Consider the following 19,930-nt stretch of genomic DNA (forward strand, 5'->3'; position numbering starts at 1 on the left):
AGGTGAGACCCAAGTTGGTGAGCAGGCTGGGTGTCAAGAGCCTGCAGGGAAAGAGGTGCAGGTGTGGGACACCGTAGGACATGCTGTGGTGGAGACATCTGGGGCAGTGGCAAGGCTAAAAGCCCCCAACACAGCCAAGGTCTTGGTCTGCTGGGCTGTGGCTGTTCTCTCTGCAGGTGATGCCTGTGAGGAGACATCTTCTCATTAGAGCACCAGGACTTCATCGCCCCCTTGTCACAACCTGTGAGCCTGAGAAAGAGTGTGTGGTAGTCCTGCTCTAGGCATTGCACATCCCCACATCACACTGGCCCAGGAAGAGCCCTGAGCCCTGTGTGAGGGACAGGGTCTCCCCTCCCAGGGGCTGGGGGTCACAGCTTGGCCCTTTGGCTTGATCAAACACACCCAGGATTACTCAGCATCAGAGCCACCTTGCCATTGCCTTTGCCTACCTGTCATCACTGCCTCCACTCGCCTGCTCTAACCAGCCCCAGAGTTGCTTTGTCAGGGATGGCCCTCAGGGGGACCCATTAATGCTCCAAGAAACTGTGGAGTTTGCATCGCACTGTGACTTCTGGAGAGGTTTCATCAGCTTCCTCTCAGGGTCTGAGCTTCATGGACTCATCCCCAAACCCACCAGAGGGGTCATTAACATGCCGCCTTGGGCTGGGCCTCTGCTGCTGCTCTCCTGGGACAAAGGGAGCTCATGGCAAGTGGGCTGTGCTGCAGAGAGACATCTCTGGCCAGGAGCAGCTCCTCTGCAGAGCACAGCAGGGCTGAGGGCTCTGCCTGCAGGCACCGAGGGGAGAACAGCGAGGCAGAGAGAGCTTCAAGGCAGTTGGAAATGGGAGGCTTGCTGAGAGCTCAGGGAAGGAGAAATCTTCAGAGCCCTTGACATGGTAAGTCTCTGGGTGCAGGGCAATGCCGATGCGGTTCCTGGAGGCATCTCCTCAAGCTGGCAGAGCCCACAGCTGCTGGGATCTGCCAGGTGGACTCCCTGTACAGAGGCAAGTTTGAGTGGCCGTGAATGCAGGTGTGCAGGCAGGGGTGCCCAGTTGTGTCCTTCAGAGCAGGGTCCCTGCAGCCCAGGGGCTGTGTGCCGGGGCAGGGACTCTGCCGCCTGCCAGGGTCAGCACTCAGCCTGCCCGGGGAGCTGCCCAGGGCACTGCAGGGAGCAGCTGTGGGTGGAAGGAGCGACCCCCTGGAAGGGCAGGGCAGGGTCCTTCTGCTCTTGAGAGGGTGCTGTGTGTTTCCAGGCTACTCACAGCTCCAGATCACCCCTGGGACATTTCCCAGGGCACTTTTTCATAAGCAAATAAAGGCACGGGCTACATGGAAAGAAAGGTGCTTCCCAGGGTTGGTGCTTTCAATTCCCTGCTGTGATGGTCAGAGGAAACAGTGATGGAGCTGTCAGCTTTGCACAGGAGACCGAGACTCCTACAGCATTACAGTGAGTGATGAACAGGGTTTTCAAGGCACCTGATAAAGTCACTTCACCCTTTCCTCTGCCTACACAAAGCATTCACATCACCTTTGTCGTGTCTTCAGGGTTGATCTGCTCTTCTCCTTAAGACCTGCCAACACAGAGGTTCCCATTGGGCAGTGTCCTGCTGCCAGGAGGGGTCTGCAGGGCAGAGCTGAGCACACAGAGGGTGGGATGGGCTCTGTGAGCAGGGACAGGGAGGAGAGGTGTGGGCAGAGCACCAGCTCCTGGCAGGGACAGCTCCAGGCAGCAGAGACATGGGCAGGGAGTGGGAGGAAACTGCAGCCAAGCCCTGGGCTAGGCTGCCTTCAGGCTGCTCTCTTGTGGTCCCTCACTCTAGATGTCTGCTGGGCGCTGTCTGCTGAGCAATGAGCTGACTCTGCCTTTAGGACATCCCATCTTCAGGACATCGGACTGTCTGCTTTGCCTGTGCTGCTGGGCTTGGGAGCTGCCCCAGAAGAGCACGGCTGTGCTGTAGGATCCCAGGGAGTGCTGAGCTTTCCCTTGGAGGTCAGTTCTCTCCTCTCAGAGGCCTTTGCTTCTCTCTGAGAGGGGCTGTGTCCTTCTCTTTCAATCACAACTCCACCTCTGGGATGGGAAAAAGGAACCATTTGCAGATCTGCTCTTTGAACCAGGACTCCCCATCTCTCATCACAGTCTAGTTTTGGGGGATTATTTAAAAGCAATTTCTGTTTGTCGTCATCTTCAAGGCAGCAGAAGCAAATTGCAGGGCAGCTGGGTGACAGTCTAATGGACACTGCAGCTCTCGGGACTCTGCACTAAGCTACAAAGAGCTGAGCCTTTTCACCTGTCCTATCACATTCCCATTGCTGTCCTCTTCCCATTTTTCCATCCTAAAATGAGTATTTCTACCCCTCAAAAGAGCGCTCCCCAGATGTGATGGTGGAAAATAAAAACCACAGACAAAATTCTTCTAAGGAAATGCTAAGCCTGTCTTCGGCAGCCTGCACTCTTCTGAGTCATGAGTGCAGAGATTTAATTTTTCCATTGAAGGTGGATTACATCTGACATCGGTTGTCAACATTGGAGGTGTCACAAACCAGCTCCATGTACCCACTGCAGCTGAGCACAGCTGACTCCTCAGCTCCTCACAACACACTCAGCCAGCACAAACCAGAGAAGGGAAAGGCATTTCAATTGGGGGGTGTTTCTATGAAAAATGGAGTGGCTTTGCTCAGAGGAAGATGTCCTAATTTTCCCTGTCCTTTCATTTTTTTCAACCAGACTTCTTGCCAAGGAACCACAAATGTCCAATGGCAGCTCCATCACTGAGTTCCTCCTCCTGGCATTCGCAGACACACGGGAGCTGCAGCTCTTGCACTTCTGGCTCTTCCTGGGCATCTACCTGGCTGCTCTCCTGGCCAATGGCCTCATCATCACTGCCATAGCCTGCCACCACCACCTCCACACCCCCATGTACTTCTTCCTCCTCAACCTCTCCATCCTCGACCTGGGCTCCATCTCCACCACTGTGCCCAAAGCCATGGCCAATTCCCTATTGGACGTAAGGACCATCTCCTACACAGGATGTGCTGCTCAAGTCTTTCTGATTGTCTTCCTGCTTGGAGCTGAGTGCGCCCTTCTCACTGTCATGGCCTATGACCGCTACGTTGCCATCTGCCAACCCCTGCACTACGGGACCCTCCTGGGCAGCAGAGCTTGTGTCCACATGGCAGCAGCTGCCTGGGGCAGTGGGTTTCTCTATGCTGTGCTGCACACGGCCAATACATTTTCTATACCACTCTGCCAGGGTAATGACCTGGACCAGTTCTTCTGTGAAATCCCCCAGATCCTCAAGCTCTCCTGCTCAGACACCTACCTCAGGGAAGTTGGGCTTCTTATATTAAGTTGGTTTTTAATATTTGGTTGTTTTGTTTTAATTGTGCTGTCCTATGTGGAGATCTTCAGGGCCGTGCTGAGGATCCCCTCTGAGCAGGGACGGCACAAAGCCTTTTCCACGTGCCTCCCTCACCTGGCTGTCGTCTCCCTGTTTGTCAGCACTGGCATATTTGCTCACCTAAAGCCCCCCTCCATCTCCTCCCCATCCCTGGACCTGGTGGTGGCAGTTCTGTACTCGGTGGTGCCTCCAGCAGTGAACCCCCTCATCTACAGCATGAGGAACCAGGAGCTCAAGGATACCCTCAGGAAACTAAGTCAATGGACCTTGCACCACCAACAGTAATTTGTCTCCCCTTCTCTGCAGAGTATCCAGAACATATTTTAGGCCAGTACTCTGTTTGTTTTGTTTTTTTTTTTTTTCTCTGATAATCATTGTTAGAGGTAATTGCTTGGGTTCATAGGACTTCTCTTGAGGCTCTGTCCTGTTGTGTCTGATCCTTGAAGAACCATGTGTCACCTTTTGCCTTCCTTATAGCCTCTCTGCAATAAAAGGGGATCTCCTGAGGGAGGTGCCTGCAGCCTGGGCTCTCCTTCATACAGCTGTGGCTAAGAACAAGCCAGAGGAATTGGACTTTCCAGGTCTCTTCTGCCTGGTTTTCTCCTTCTGTTTGGGGAAATAATCTCATGGTATCACTGTTAGACACCAAGCACTTAGTTGAAGGCTCTCGTCTTGGTGTCCAGGGGCATTGGAAATGGTGCACGAGCTCCCAGTCCCCTTCCTCAGGCTGTCACAGGTATGACGGGGCTGATGGCAGATGTCCGTCCATGTGGAAAGGAATCTGGCGTGGTCAGGAGAGGATGGGGACACTGCAGGTACTCTGGGGTGGGAAGTGGATGGAGACTCAGAAGGTGAAAGACCCTGAGATGAAGTCCCCCCAGGGCAGAGCACTCACTCCAGGTACCCCCACAGAAAGACTCTGCAGTGCTGTGGGAGTCCGTGAAGATGCAGCAGGCACAGGGCAGGAGAGTGGAGAGATGCAGGAGGTGCCTGAGGAGCCGCAGGGCCAGGACTCTGCTGGTGTCCTGGGGAGCAGGGCTGGCGGGGAGGCAGAGTGGGGCAAAGGCGGTCAGGGCTGGGGATCCCCTGCAGCGTCAATGCAGGAGAGGCCGAGAGGGAGTGGCCTGCGCTGGCACTTGGGGCCAGCTGCAGGCCTGGGGCCGATGGGGAGGCTGAGCCCCCCCTCTGCCTCCCAGCAGCTGCTGTGCCCTTCCGAGGGGCTGGGGCTGTGGGCTGAGTGCCCAGAGCTCTGCAGCAGCCCAGACTGCCAGCCCAGACTGGGCTGCTCTGCTGGGCTGTGCTGGGGAGAGGGCAGGGAAGGTGGGGGAGAGCCGGGGAGGGGATGGGCTGGACTGGAAAGTGCCCAGGACAGGAACAGCCTGACGTTATCGGAGCTCTGTGACCATCCAGGGGGAGGACCCGCTCCAGTGGGCCTGTGGAGCAGAGCCTGATCTCCTCGAGAAGGAAGCAAGTCATCACAGGTGCAGGAGAGAGGAGCTGCTCTGTGCCATGTTCCCTGGACACGCTGGGGAAGCTGCCCCAGGGCAAGTGGGAGAAACCGCCCCACGCATCGTCCATTTCCCTCTCTGGCCATACACCCAGCCCTGGGGAGGGACCTTGGTTGTGGGGCCAGCTCCGTCCTCCTGCTGGGCTCAGTGCCTGTCCTGGGGCACGGCCAGCCCGGTGCCGTCTCTCTTCTGTCCCACACCCTGCAGATCCCACCGCACGGCTGACTGCTGACACCTGCATGGGACACGACCGAGATTGTGCAGGGGCAGGTACTGGTGGGAGGCTGCCAAATGGAGGGCTGCTGCGGGTGGAGGCATGGAGGGCTGCCACGGGGACTGTGCTGCTGGAGACGTTTCCCCACCCCAAGAACGCACCCTGCTCTATCTAGTGCCTGCACTGCAGGGCTGGGGGGCCATGTTGGGCAGCAGGGCTTGGCCAGCCCAGCTGAGGAGATCTCCTCTTCTTGCCCCACGCTCTTCAGCCCGCTGTCAGCCTATAGGCATTGCCACAGTGCCTCCGCACTGGCTGCTGGGTGTCTCCATGTGCCCTGCTCTGAGCCCATGCAGGGACCTGCTGTGGGTGTCTCTGCTGGAGCTGGTCACCATGGCCTGCCTGCACTGTCCCAGGAGATCCTGGACGGGCTGCCCTTGGCGATGGGCTGTGATGGTCCTCAGCCCACAGCAGGTTCTGAGCACCAGCCCAGGAATGCTTCCCTGGGGATGAGTGCCTCACGCTGTGCTGGCTGCACGTGTGAGCCTCGGGGGATGTCCTCACACTATGGTTCTTCTGGGTACAAAAGGGGAACCATCGTCTCCCAAAGTGATTTCAGCTGGGTGGGAGCTGCCAGTGTTGCAGAAAGGCTGGCACACAGAAAGACTATTTGAAAAAGGACAATCATTTCATTGGGCTCTAGTCCCAACCCCTCCTCAGACAGCTCCTGATAGATCAGGTGCTCAGGGCCTTGTCTCAGCAAACTTGGAATATCTCCACTGGCTGAGATCCCACCATCTCCCCCGGGCCCTGGCTCCAGTGTTTGGCTCTGAGGGATTTCTCAAAACAGGGCAGCTCTCTCAGCCTCTCCTTGGACATAACGTGCTCCAGGCCCCGACCACCCTTCTGGCCACTGCTGGAAAATCTCCACTCGGTCAGGGTCGGTCTGGCTGCTGCTGTGGACCAGAGGCTGGATCATGAGCTGTCCTGGTTTCAGCTGAGACAGAGTTAATTGTCTTCCCAGCAGCCAGTCTGGGGCTATGTTTGGGATTTGTGCTGGAAACAGTGTTGATAACATAGAGTTGTTTTTGTTACACAGAGATGTTTTTGTTGCTGCTGAGCAGGGCTTACACAGTGTCAAGGCCTTTCCTGCTCCCCACGCCGCCCCTCCAATGGATGGCTGGGGGTGCACAAGGATTTGGGAGGGGACACAGCCAGGACAGCTGACCCCAACTGACCTAAGAGACATTCCATACCATATGATGTCATGCTCAGCTTATAAAGGGCTTGGGGAAGAGGAAGGACAGGGGGGTGATGGCATTTGGAGTGATGGCGTTTGTCTTCCCAAGTCACCGTTACGCGTGATGGAGCCCTGCTTTCCCGGAGATGGCTGAACACCTGCCTGCCCATGGGAAGTGAGGAATGAATTCCTTGTCTTGCTTTGCTTGTGCACACGGCTTTTGCTTTACTTATTGAACTGTCTTTATCTCAGCTCACGGGTTTTCTCACTGTGACTCTTCCGACTCTCTCCCCCATCCCGCTGTGGGGGAGTGAGGAAGCGGCTGTGTGGTGCTCAGTTGCTGGTTGGGGTAAAACCATGACACAAGCTGACCTCATGAGTTGGAGAAATGCATTCACAGTGAATGCTCCTACACTGCCCTGATGGCTGAAGGCAACTCCCTGAACTGGAATTGTGTAAACTTACCCGTTGTCTCGCAGCACATGCCAGGGAAATGGCTTGCAGCCTTGTAAAGCTACGAATAAGTGACAAAAGCCAGAACAAATCCACCTCAGTTAACTTCTTGTATAAAATTAGGATCTCTCAGAACAGAAATATGTTGGAGCTGTTCACTGTGGTGGACAAATAGTAGCAAGACTTGGCAAAACATTAACCTGCAACAGACTTCTCATTTCAACAGAAGGCTGATGGATGAAGAGGTAGCATGCCATGTGTGCTCCTTTCTCTCTTAACAGCCCTTCTTGGTATATGCCTGGCAGTCTGCTACACTTGAGAGAGAAATAAGTTTTTCATTCATTTCTCTTAAATTCCAAAAGGGGGATAGATTCTTTTGGACATAATCACTCTTTCAGTAAAACTCTCCAAGTGCCATTTTCCTCAACTTTGAAGCTGGGAGATCCAATTTTCAGTAATACATGCAGGCAACTGAAACATATCTAGTGTTGACTAGAAGAATTGGATATTAGCAATATCCGATAGATCCAACGGACATTGTCCTTGATGTCACTTGTTATCACCTCTGTCGGGAGAATGGGGCAGCGAAAGGCAGATGGTGGCCTTCTGCGCACTGGAAAGATCTCGAATGCTAGCAAGCTCTAAAAGCCATTCTTGTTTTGTGCAAACTTTCTCAAGCGCAGGTTGTACAATGCAATAGGGAAAAGATGTAGGAAGTTGCTGTTTTGATTTAGATGTAATGCAAAGCTATTAAACATAGGCTTTCCTTCTGTATTTGTTACGGAAATGATATCATAAGAAGGGAAATACTAATTATGAATATTTTACTTGTGATGGGGAAGTTGACAATGCCTATGAACAAGGCAAGGCAAATTAGGTCAAGACCTCGTTACACTTGGAAGTAAACAGCCGTGCTGCGGAACGGCTAGGAGAGGCTATGTGACAATGTGGTTTCTTGGCATTGTCTTTAAGAAAGCCAAAAATGCAGGAAGCATTAACATTGATTTCACGTACGCTATACGGTCATTCACAGGCAGAGGTAAGCCTGTATTTTCCTCTAGGCTTGTAGGGTTTCATTTTTTTTATTCTCATGGAAGTAGCTTCGCACAGTGAGTTGTGCTTCCCTCTGGTATTAGCTCTCAGCTCTTTCTACAGAGAGCAACATAGAGAAGATGAGCTTTAAAAACAGACTATTTTGACACTTTGTCAAAGGAAGTCCATCTGGAACCAAAAGTGTGTGTGTACTACAGTCATACACCATATACCCTATGTGAAGTAACAGTTCTGCAGCTCATAGTAAACGCACTCACGAAGGAGCTGTGTTTCATGAAGTGGACAGTCCGATGTGAAGCCAGGAGATGTCCATGTACTGCCTGTAATACGCTTGTCCAAAACGGTTGTCAGTTACTGCACTTTGCAAGTGGGAATTAACTGGATCAGGCTCTAAATGAAGTTGGTTTTGCCTGTTGACAGTATTTTTCCAGAAAGAGTTCTGAACGGTGGTCTCCTTTAAACGTTGGTTTGCACTGAGGAAGAGTTTATCCATGGTACCTGCCTGAGCTGTGCTCACACAACATGAGTAAATGCAGGAAGACCCCACCTTTTTAGCTCGTGCTTTGGCATATGAGAAAAGCCCAGGAAAATGCATCACAACTCTTGCCCGAATTTCAGGCCAGGTGGGGTGACTTCCTCCAACTTGCACTGATATCTGTACTGATGATTGTCCTGTACAGGACATCCCGTGGCGCTGTGATTCAAAATTATGACAAAAAAAAGAGCTGCAACACTAAATTTCGTATTAGTTTACAGGCAGGCTAATAACCTAAGCATACTAAAGAAAAGCATGAAGATTGAGGCAGCTCATGTGAAAAGAAAACATCTGCACCATTTTTTTGCCTGCAGAAACCTGACAGAAAAGAAAGAAGGTATAATAAAAATGTGGCTCGTCTGGCAGTATTTTTTTTGCTTTTGTAATTACTTGAAGGCATCATTATTTTTTTTAACTGTTGTGTCAGCAAAGCCTGCCAGATGTTAGTCAAAATGCTAGTGGGCTTCAGTGCAAAAAGACTTCTTCCAATGGAAGCTGTCTGAACAGTTCCAGAGACACGGACTCCAGAACTCCACCTATTTCTTCTTTGTTCCAAAAGATCCCCAAATTGGACACTCCTACAGCAGAGATAGAAAGCTTAGCACCATAACCTTGGAACTGTGAAGCAGCTGCTTCTAACTGACTCACCAGGTGAGTGAGGTTGAGGATGTCTTGTTGGAATCTCTGTGGATCAGAAGCATGTGGAGGGCTCTAATGGCTTCAGAAACAAAGCTGGCACGTGACAGGAGACAGGTTAAAGAAATCCCTGAAAAAAATTATTTAATGTACATGAGCACATAAGAATGGAGAAAAGCTTGATAAGAAAACTAATATTGGGCAATGCACGTATGGGTAGAGCAGATACATTCACTAAAAGCAGCAGAGAGCGCTGGATATACCAAGCTGGAAAACAGCACCAGTACATGGAGACTCACTGAAGAAAATGCTTACGTTTACATTGGCGGTCTGAAGTTCAGCTCAACAAAGATCTCGTACCAGATTGCCTGTGAGTTTGTGTTGTGTAGTAGAGCTGTGACAATTGAGCTAAGAAGGTAGATGTTTTCTTGTGTGTACTTTCTGGAAATGAAATGTACAGTATTTCACAAACTAGCATGTTATAACTCTAGCATCTGACTTTTACAGAAACACTGTATATCAGAGATCTGATGGCGCTAACAATAGAGAGAAGCTACCTCCTGTAGCTGTGCCATCAGTGTCATCAGACATCTGTCCAGTGTCTGGAGCCCATGACCTGCCTTCCTGGTCTGTGATGGGGGGTGTCCCCAACAAGGGTGTGGGGCTGGGGGTCCAGGAAGGCACATGGGCCCAGCGTGGGGCTCTGAAATCTCCTGTGAAGCCAGGAGGGCTGAGTCCATGGGGCAGGGAACCACCACCCCTCCCAGAGTGGGGCAGAGGACCCAGGGCTCCAGGCTGCCTCTCTGTGCTCCTCTCCTGCCCTGACACCCCATTGTGCGATGTGGGGGATGGTGCTCACTGGAGCCCTGGTAAGAACCTGTTTCCCGCTGTGCCTCCAAAGCACCGCATGCCCCAAGGGCTGTCACCGTCTGCCCCTTGCCTCTCCCAGCCTCCTGGGGGGACACTCCTGTTTGCCCTAATCTGCCCTGATCGGGGGCCACGTGGTGGGTGGGAAGGGGATCTCCTTTACAGAGACACCCCAGGCATCCGGGCTCCCTCAGCCACTCTGCTCATGGCAGTGGTGCAGCCAGAGAGGACCCGGGGCACTGGCAGAGGAGAGGGGACATAGAGACTCGGACACACAGACACACACGAGAGCATAGCTTTGCTGAAGGGGTTTATTGATCATTAGAAGGAAATGGCCCAGGGCTCCCAGGGGGTGGGGGGGGTCATCCAGGGATGATCATCTCCTCCTGCCTCTGGAGGGGGAGGGCAGGACAGGGCTGTCACCACCAGTTCCAGTCCTGAAAGACAGAGCCCAGAACGTGACCCCCAGTGTCAGCTGGAACAATGAGAGGGGCCTTGCCCCCACCATCTCTGTCTGCAGAGACCTGGGGAAGGAGAAGGGAATTGGAGCCCCCAGTACACCCAGGACAGCACTTGGCTCTCCTGAGATCAATATGGCACCCAGAGGGATGCCCCTAAATCCCCCAGAGCCCTACTCAGCCCTCACAGTGGGCTTGGGCGTCTGTATGGCACCAGAGCCCCTACCTGGTCTGCACGGTGACCCTCTGGGTCTGTAGAGCCCCACTAGGTAGAAGGAAAGGCAGGGGGGCAGCTGTGTCCAGCCTACCCTGGGGCATGGGTCATGGACAGTCCCCTCTGTTTCCCTCTCCCATACCCACATTCTGCCCACCCCAAAGGGCTCAGGCATCCCCCGGGGCCCAGGATCCTTTGTGGGGCTGGAGACACCATGGTGCTGCTCACCTAGACATCAACAGAGGCAACCAGGCGTTTCTGGCGCAAAAGCCTCTCCAATGCGTCAGCCAGACGGGGCTGGGGAGAAAGGGAGGGTTAGGGACACGCTTGGGTGCACTGGGGTGTACTGGGAGGCAGGGGAAAGCAATGGGGCCCTTGGGGAAGGTGCCTCTGGGGAAAAATGGGGTACAGGAGTTTGTGTGGTGGTGCCCAGGAAGCAGTGGGGGCCCTGGGGAAGGGGCCCACCTGGGTGCGTGGCTGTGTACTGGGGCATCCTGGGGTGTACTGGGTTGTAATGGGATGGATGGGAATGCAGTGGGAGCCCTGGGGAAGGGGACCTCTCTGGGAAAACACTGGGGTGCAGGGGTGTTCTCTGGGGTGCACTGGGGTGTACTGGGGCACACTGGGATGCCCTGCAGTGTCGTGGCCGTGGAGGGGAGAGTCTGGGGCCAGCAGAACTCATGGTACCCACCTCAGTGCTCCTCACTCGCCCGTCTTTGACTAACCCCACCTGCAGAGAGACCATGAGACCTCACTGGTCACTGGCATGTCCCCGGTCCCAGCAAGGGATGGGAGGACCAAGGTGCCCTCCACTTCCCCAGACTGGAGACCCTCCAAGTCCACCCCACTACTTACATCCAGGCTATTACTTCCGCTTCCATCCAAGAGAACCTAGGGAAGACAAGCAAAGGGGTGGTCTGAATTGGACCTTGGTGGGGCTGTGGGTGGGACACAGGTGTCCCCAGTCCCCCCAGGCCCATGGCTTCCACCTGGTCTGAGGAGAAAAATCCCTTCTGCTCCCCCCCCAGGATCATTCCTCCAAGTGTCACCTGGGATACCTGGTCATGCAGGGACCAGGGGTGGGGATGGAGACAAGGATCGCATGGGGAATTCAGGGCATCCAAAGAGAATGGGTGTGTGTGGCAGGGACACAACCCAATACAGGGCTCTGGGGTGAATTAGTGGACCCCAAGGGACTGGGCTGGGGGTGTTGAATGGACAGGACTGCGTGGGATACAAGTGAGGGGTAAAGGAATTGAAGTGGAGGGGATTTGGGGACTTCAAGAGAGGTGGTTGGTGGGGACAGAAGGAAGAGGATTGCAGAGGACAGAAACAAGGGGATTGGGAGAGTGTTTGGAAGTGGGGGTTGAAGGAAGGGCATCTGGGGACACTACTGCAGTGGAAAGGCAAAGGACTGAGGGGAAAGACCAAAAGAAAGGCATTGGGAATGATCAAAGGGAGGGCATTTGGGCACTGTAGGTAAGACACAGAGGAGATCCTGGAGAGGAGATGTCTGAGGGGACCAAAAGGATGAGATGGGGAGGCCCAAAGGGAGAGATGTGTGGCCACCAAGACAAGAAACTAGCAGGGGCCCTCACAGGAGTTTGTGGTGGACCCTCCCAGGAGGGGGCAGGTCCAACCACTCACTGAGGAACTCAGGCTCTGGGCACAAGAAGATGAATTGTGGAGGGAAGAGGCAGAATTGTGGGAGGGAGAAAGCTGTCTTGGCTGGGGCTGGAGGTGCAGGGGAGCCTGGAGGAGCTCCTTGCTTGGGAAGGGGAGAGGCCAACTCAAGGGGGTTTGGGCTCTCCACTACAATTTCGTGCTGCAGGAGAGCTGATGTCCTGCAGCCATGGCCCATCCCCAGCCTTGAGACCCTCCCCGTGGCATTGTGGACTCACCTGAGCATCTCCCGGGGTGCACAGCAGGATGGTGAAGAGCAGGGCCACGCTGAGCACTGCAACCTTCATCTTCCTCTGCAGTGTGGTGAGTCCTGGGTGAAGCTGGAGAAGGTGAGGGGCAGATTTATCCCTCCCAGGACTCCTCCTTGCCCCTCCCCAACCTGAGAGCTCCCGGGGCAAAGCCAGACTTGGCCGAGACACCAGGCTTGGCAGAGACACCAGCCCTGGCAACCAGCCCAGCCTGGCACAGAGTCACCCCTGCCTCCGGCTCTGATCCAGCCCCTTTCCTCGGCATCAGTCCAGCTTCCGGCATGGGGCAGGTGCACAGGGAAGGGCCCAGGCATCTGCGGGTGGCAAGGGGGGTGGGCAGTGCGCCTCTGACAGCCTTACGGTGACAACCCACTGCTCTAACACAAAACCTTCCTCCCACAGCTCTCCAAAGCCAGATCCCCCATCTCCCAGTGCCCCTCACCTCCCAGCACTGCCATCTCCCCGTGCTCCTCACCTTTCAGGCCAGTCGTTCCCTCCAGGACTCCCCCAGAGATGACGCCAGCCTCAAACCAGGGGTCTCTAAGCAGGATTGTCTCTGACCCCTCTCCAGCCCCCTGGGTAAAATGGGGGCTGGGACTGATCCCTCTTCTTAGGGCATCGTGGACTCCAGGATTAGGGAACGCTGGGAGGTGAGAGGACAACTGGGGACATGGGCAGTGGGCACAGCCAGGTGACTGGGATCTTCAGTTGCTGGAGGCAATGGGCAGCACTGATGAATGTTGGGCACCAGGAGACGATGGCTCAGTTCGGGGGCAGTGCTGGGGTGGTCGCAGTGCCCAGCTCCAGCCCCCCCGCCATTTCCCTTGTACTGCAGGCCCCAAACTGGGCCAGTCCCCAGGCACGGCCTCCCCGGAGCAGAGGGCAGAGGGGAATATCCCCTGCCCTGGCCCTCCCCCTGCCACTGCCTGTGGCCACCATGCCCTGCCAGACAACATGGGTCCCACTCTGCAGAGCTGCCCCCGGACAGTGGGTCCCTGTGACCCCGTTCCCAAGAAGGCTCTGGCTCCAGCCCTGGCCCTGGCTGGGACTTGGTCGCAGCTCACCAAAGGCCCTTGTCCCCATGAAGTGTCCCTTCAATGCCCTTGTCCTTGACCCAGGACAGTGCTGTCCCTGAGCAGGATGTGGCCATCCAGAGGGACATGATGAAGTGCGCACTTGTGTCCAGGCAGTGACTCGGAGCTAATCGTGGAGACAGAGCTCCCCTGGCAAGAGAAGGGATGTTTGTCCCCACAGCATCTCTGATAAGCTGTGTTTGCCCTGGGCCCGTTGGACAAGGAACCCTTTCAGCAATCGTGGTGCTTCACGAGAGTGCCTGATCGGGGGGAGTCTGGGGGTTAAAGCAGCCTGGACACCTGGGGTCCCTCCAGCCGTGGCAGTGGGCAGAGCCCACAGAGGAGGGCAGTGCTGAGGGACCGGGGAAGAGCAGGTCCTGGGGCACCCTGCACGCCTGGGTCACCCCTGGGGACAGGCTGGAGCCCAGAGGTGGAGGCAGTCCTAGGGGAGCAGCCTGACAGCCAGGGTGTCACTGTCCTTCGGGAAAGCCTGGTGGCAGGGGAGTCCTGCAGGAGTGGAGCTTAGAGCAGCCTGGGTGATGGAGCTGTCTCCCCAGGGGCACTGTGTCCCTTTCCCTCTGCCCCTCTGCCTGCCCTGCAGCTCTCCCTGGCTTTCCAGGGGGGTTCCTTCACAGCACCCCTGACCCAGACATCACCATCCTGGGGGCCCTGGGCAGCATCCTCTCACCAGTGTGGGGCAGGAGCACTGTGGCATTGTACGCAAGTGGTTCAGCTCTGCCCTCTGAGTGGGGAGAGCTGCTGGGGGAAGCTGCTGGCCTGGCTCGCACAAGCCAAGCAAGACCTTCTCCAGCAATCCGGCATCGATGCACCCATTCTTTCCAGTCGTGACACTCACACCATCTGGCGTCACTGCTCTCTTCAAGGATGCAAGTGCCCCAAAGAGCAGAGGGAATAGCTGGCACCTCTGTTAGCAGGGACATACTCGTAATGAAGACGGGCATATTCTGGATCAACGAGCTCAGGCACCCCTGTTTTTTGCCTCCCTGTAGATGCCCACAGCTATCAGAAGAGATAGATAACAGGACAGATAGTTATTTATTTATTTATTTCTGCATGATGAGAAGACCAGCATTTTTACTGGTGGTGTGAGCTAGCACTGGCAGGAGATAGGGCCAGTAAGGTCTCGGCCAGGAGATGCAGCGTGTATTTACTTGTCTCTACCCTCGGTAGCTGAGGGTCAGAAGTAACCACGTGTAATGACCAGCAAATCCACTAGCCGCACTCAGCAACAGCAGCATTGAATGCACTGGACTCCTTGCCTGTACTGAGTCCATGGGACATCACCATTATGATAGCAGATCCACGAATCCTTTGTCAGGCTGGCATGTTCCTCTGTAAGGTCATCCTCTCTTTGTTATGTGCCACAGTAATTCAAGCGACCACGCTGTGCTTCCCCATCACCATTCACTTCCCAAACCATCCAGCAGTCCATGTCACATGTCTGAAACTGAAATAGTGCTCTGTTTTAGTCCTCTGGCTACGAGGGTCTGAGGGTAGTTCATTCTTATGAGGCACAAGGTGGGAATCAAAGGCTGGTGGTAAAAATCTGGTTTAGGTTTTGAAGGCAGTGGGGGGTTTGCCCGAGTTTCAGTGAAACCAAGGTGTCACTGGTTTTGTTCCCATGATGATACGGGCTGCTGTCACAGCTTCAAAGAAATAAAAATAGACTGAGAAGTGGTTCACGAGAACTGTACATGGCTCGGATTCTTCACTGACGTTATATGTCATTTTTAAGGATTATGGATATGGCTGTGTCTTTACGGGACACTAACTATAAATAAGAGACCTGTTGTGGATCAGTTGTGAAAAGACTGAAGGCCACTTATTGGAATATTTGCTTTGGAAATTGCCCAAAGAGCAGGCAGTCACCTGGAAGATGTTCATTTTGACTGCTTAAATTTTTTAAAAACTTTTTTTTAAAAAAATGTTTTTTAAACTTTTTGACTTGTTTAAATATGCTGTGACGTGATTTGTATTCTGAAGTTATTTTGGAAGGAACTGATGAATTGTACGCACTGTCATAATTGAGGAATATTGACTTAGCAGAGGTCAAGGGTGCCTTTGAGGTAAGTGCCAATCAGGCGGATGGCATTTGATAGCCACTTAACATATGCCAACACCCCGGCGATAAAGAGCTGGACAGAGGCAGAGGCACCAACTGTGGATGGATTGGCCAGCACCCTCCAGGAACTGAAAGAGAATCTCGCTTCCTCCCTATGGGCCTGCTTCTCAGCTGTGGTGAAACTGTCCTAGCAATTGTCCCTGCATTTAAAAGCAGATGCCCTCCTCTCTCATAGACACCAAGGTTTCACCTATTAAGACTCAGCCTTTTTCTGATCAGAGGACAAGGTACTGGTGGCACACACCACATGCCATCCTGCGGTTCCATCTATGTGACCAGGGGGAGGGCATGAGGATGTGGGATGGTGAACCTACCTGGAGACTAGAAGCTTGGGTACTGGAACTGCCAGACAAAGAACCAGCCAAAAGGCATCCACCCAGGGAAACTACTGCTCCAGGTTCTGTTGAGCAGAGTAGAAGGGCTGATCTTACTTTCGACCCCGATGAAGGGACTTCTGCTTTGCAGTGACAAAACCCAAGGAATGAATATGCTGACCAGGAATAAAGGGGCCCTGTCTCCAGCAGGGCAGAAGAAAGGGACAACCGAGTTTACTGGGCCGTGTGGGATGGATGGCCTGACACATCAGCCCCATGGGAGTATAAAGCTCTGGGGACACCGGTGCGCATGTACTCTAACGCCATTAGGTGACAACGGTGCAGAACCCATTTGTATTTCTGGAGTGATGGGAGGATCCCAAGAACTGTCTGTGTTGGAGGCTGAGGAAAGCCTAACTGGGAAAGAGTGGCAAAAGCACCCCGTTGGGACTGGTCCAGAAGCATCCTTGACGTAGACCACCTCCAGAGAGGGTACTTCAAACACCCAACAGGGTACCAATTGGCTTTTGGTATAGCTGCCTTGAGTACAGAGAAGATGTTTAGCCGTTAGCTTGCCAGTCCCTCAGAGGATCCTTCTGTTGGGGGGTTGCTGCGGGTTCAAGAACAGCAAGTACCATTGGCCATGTGCTGATCCAGACTGCACTGGAAGAGGGTGAAGCTCCTGAGCACCTGCAGTGTATTGATGACATCATTGTGTGGGGCAAGACAGAAAAGGAAGTGTTTGAGAAAGGGAAAAGAGGGATCTAGATTCTTCTGAGAGCTGGTTTTGCCATACAATAAAGGAAGAGCAAAGGACCTGCACAGAAGGTCCAGGATTTAGGAACAAAATATGAAGATGGGCATTGTTATAGCCCAATGGATGTGATCCATAAAATAACAGGTTTGTTGCCACCTACTAACAAAAAAGAAACACAAGCTTTCCCAGGTGTTGTGGGTTTTTGGAGAAGGCACATTCCAGGTTATATTCTGATCATAAGCCCTCTCTATCAAGTGACCCAGGAGAAGAACAGCTTTGAATGGGTCCTGAGCAGCAACAAGCCTTTGAACAAATTAGACAAGAGATAGTTCGTGTGATAGCCATTGGGCCAGTCTAGACCGGAGGAGAAGTGAAAAACATGCTTTACAGCACAGCCAGGGACCACGGCCCCACCTGAAGCCTCTGGCAGAAAGCACCTGGAGAGACTCAAGGTTGACCCCTGGGTTTTTTGAGCCAGGGATATGGAGGATCCGAGGCCCACTGCAGTCCAACTGAAAAAAAAGATATTGGCAGCATATGAAGGGCTTTGAGCCACTTCAGAAGGAGTTGGTACTGAAGCACAACCCATCTTGGCACCTCGATTGCCTGTACTGGGCTGGATGTTCAAAGGGAGGGAACCCTCTCTGCATAATGAAACTGATGCTATGTGGAGTAAAGGGGTTGTGCTAATAACACAACAGGCTCGAATGGGAAAACCTCGACTGCTCAGGAATCTTGGAAGTGACCATGGACTGGCCAGAAGGCCAAAACTTTGTAGTGTTGCCAGAAGAGGACGTGACATGTGCTGAAGAGGACACACCATGTCATAAACCACCAGAAAATGAGAAGCAGTATGCCCTGTTTGCAGATGCGCCCTGTCATAATATTGTGGGAGCAAATCTGAGGTTGAAGGCTGCTGTATGGAGTCCTCCATGACGACTCATACAAACAGCTGAAGGAGAAGGTGAATCGAGTCAGTTTGCAGAGGTGAAAGCCATCCAGCTGGCTTTAGACATTGCTGAGCGAAAAAATGGCCAGTCCTTTGTCTCTGTACTGACTCATGGACGGTGTGCACACTGAGCTGAGGCAAGAGGAATCCCACCTCCTGTGGGTCTGTGGGGTGCGTGGGGGAGAGCTGAAGCCCACTCCAGTCTCCAGACTACTCACCAGAGAGGAGAGACCTGATGGACACTGCTGAATCCCTGCCCTGCGTGGGGGGAAATGATCCCTGCCTGTCACTGCTGCGGTGTCCTGCCTGGCCATGGGACAGGGAGAGGGGTTAAGGGAGGGGAACATTTCAACCTCTCATAGACCACCATGCCACGGGAGGAAAAATCCCACTTCTGAAATCCATCTCTCCCCTGCTCAGAGAGGGACAGTCAGTGATGACTTCAGTCTGCGTCAGCCTACGCTCCCCAGGAGAGACCCTGATGCCTTTGAGAAGCTTCAGCCCTGGAGCCCCAGGGACATCTGCAGGGAGTGTGGGAGGGCAGAGAAAGTGTTGCCCTGGGCTGGTCCTCTGCTGCTGAGCTGCTCCAGGCTCCTGGGATGGAGGGAGCTCATGGCAAGTGGGCAGCACTGCAGAGAGACATCTCTGGCCAGGAGCAGCTCCTCTGCAAAGCGCAGCAGGGCTGAGGGCACTGCCTGCAGGCACCGAGGGGAGAGGAGGGAGGAGAAGAGAGGTTAAAGGCAGCCTGGGGTGAGAGGATGCTGAGAGCTGATTCAAAGAGAACTCTTCACAGCCCCCTACGTGGTAAGTCTGTGTCTGCAGGGAAAAGCAGCTGTGGTTGCTGGAGGGCTCTCTTCAAGCTGGTACATCCCACAGCGTGTGGGATCTTCTGGGAGGATGTTTGTGTGCAAGAGGAAAATGGCAGAATTTACTTGAAAGGAAGGAGTCTGTGCTTTGAGATGTCTCATCATTGTCAACGGGGTTGGCAGGGGGAGAAGGGACTTTATTTTTGTGCTCTGGAGAAGGCACTGAGAGCCCAGTTCCCATTAGGACTTGTCTGAGCTGCTCCTTAGCCCCTGCACACAGAGGTGCCCCTGGGCAGTGCCCGGCTGCCAGGAGGGGTCTGCAGGGCAGAGCTGAGCACACAGCCGGTGGCATGGGCTCTGTGAGCACAGGCAGGGAGGAGACCTGAGCACAGAGGAACAGCTCCTGGCAGGGACAGCTCCAGGCAGCAGAGACATGGGCAGGGAGTGAGAGGCAGCTGTTCCCAGAAATGCTGTGGAAGGGGGGTTGGGGCACCTCCCTGCCATCCCCTGCAGTGCAGACACCTTCCCCGGAGAAACCCCCTGCTCTGCTCTCCCACCCAGCGGAGCCTCTGCCCTGAAGGTCACCTTCTCGGCAGCCTGACCCCTGAGGAGCGGACATTACCAAATACCCGAGTGCCTCCATCGGCAGCAGCACTGTGGCATTTCTCTGGGTTTCCCCTCCTGTCTCTGCTCCCCTTGATCGTATCACCAGGTTTGCTGGGATGGGGGGGTGGGGTTCAGACGCAGCTCAGAGACCAGCCCTGTGGGTCTTGCCATGCAGATGTGTCCATGGGAATGAAGTGTCCAAGTCCCCGCCTAATGCCTGGGCTGCAGGGGATACAAATGACCCCATTCTTCCTTCTTTAGGACACCCCGTCTTTAGGACATTTGCTTCTTTCCCTGGGGGGTCTTGCTGGGCTGCAGGCTGCCCTCCCCCAGGGCACAGCTCTCCCATGGCATCCCGGTGTTCCCCAGGAGCCCCATGGAGAAGACCCCTCAGTGCTAAGACCATGAAAACGTTGCTGGGTGGCTGCCTGCAGACAGCTGCAGAGAGCCCTCTGTGTTCCCGGCTGGGAGGGGAGGGCTGACATCCTGCTCAGGTAGAGTGAGACAGGCTGAGGGGGTTGGAGATGTGCACTTGGGAAATGGATTCCTCTGCTCTCAGCAGTGCCCAGCTCCTTTTGGGGGGAACGTCCGGGTGCGATCAACCTGCAGCTCAAAGAGGTGCCAGCACAGGGCGGCTGAGACCAGGGCTGATGGACTGACCGGCTCTCCTCACTCATCACTAAGCCTCTTCCTCATAGAAGTCTCCCCTAGCTCTTCACTGACTTTTCCTCCCTGGACAGGTCCTAATGCCCAGAGGAAGCACATGTCCAACAGCAGC

The 19,930-nt window shown here is 54.2% G+C and overlaps 1 protein-coding gene across 1 annotated transcript; it reads left to right on the top strand.

Moving 5' to 3' along the window:
* Positions 1–3,128: 3,128 nt before the first annotated feature.
* LOC129200028 (olfactory receptor 14A16-like) lies at positions 3,129–3,725 on the top strand (the record flags this gene model as incomplete). The annotated part of the gene is made up of 2 exons (XM_054811283.1): positions 3,129–3,590; positions 3,705–3,725. Coding segments are annotated over 2 exons (483 nt in total), but the record flags the coding sequence as incomplete, so codon positions are not given.
* Positions 3,726–19,930: the final 16,205 nt, after the last annotated feature.

The sequence above is a fragment of the Grus americana genome (genome assembly GCF_028858705.1).
Source record: "Grus americana isolate bGruAme1 chromosome 27 unlocalized genomic scaffold, bGruAme1.mat SUPER_27_unloc_1, whole genome shotgun sequence".
Classification (NCBI taxonomy): Eukaryota; Metazoa; Chordata; class Aves; order Gruiformes; family Gruidae; genus Grus; species Grus americana.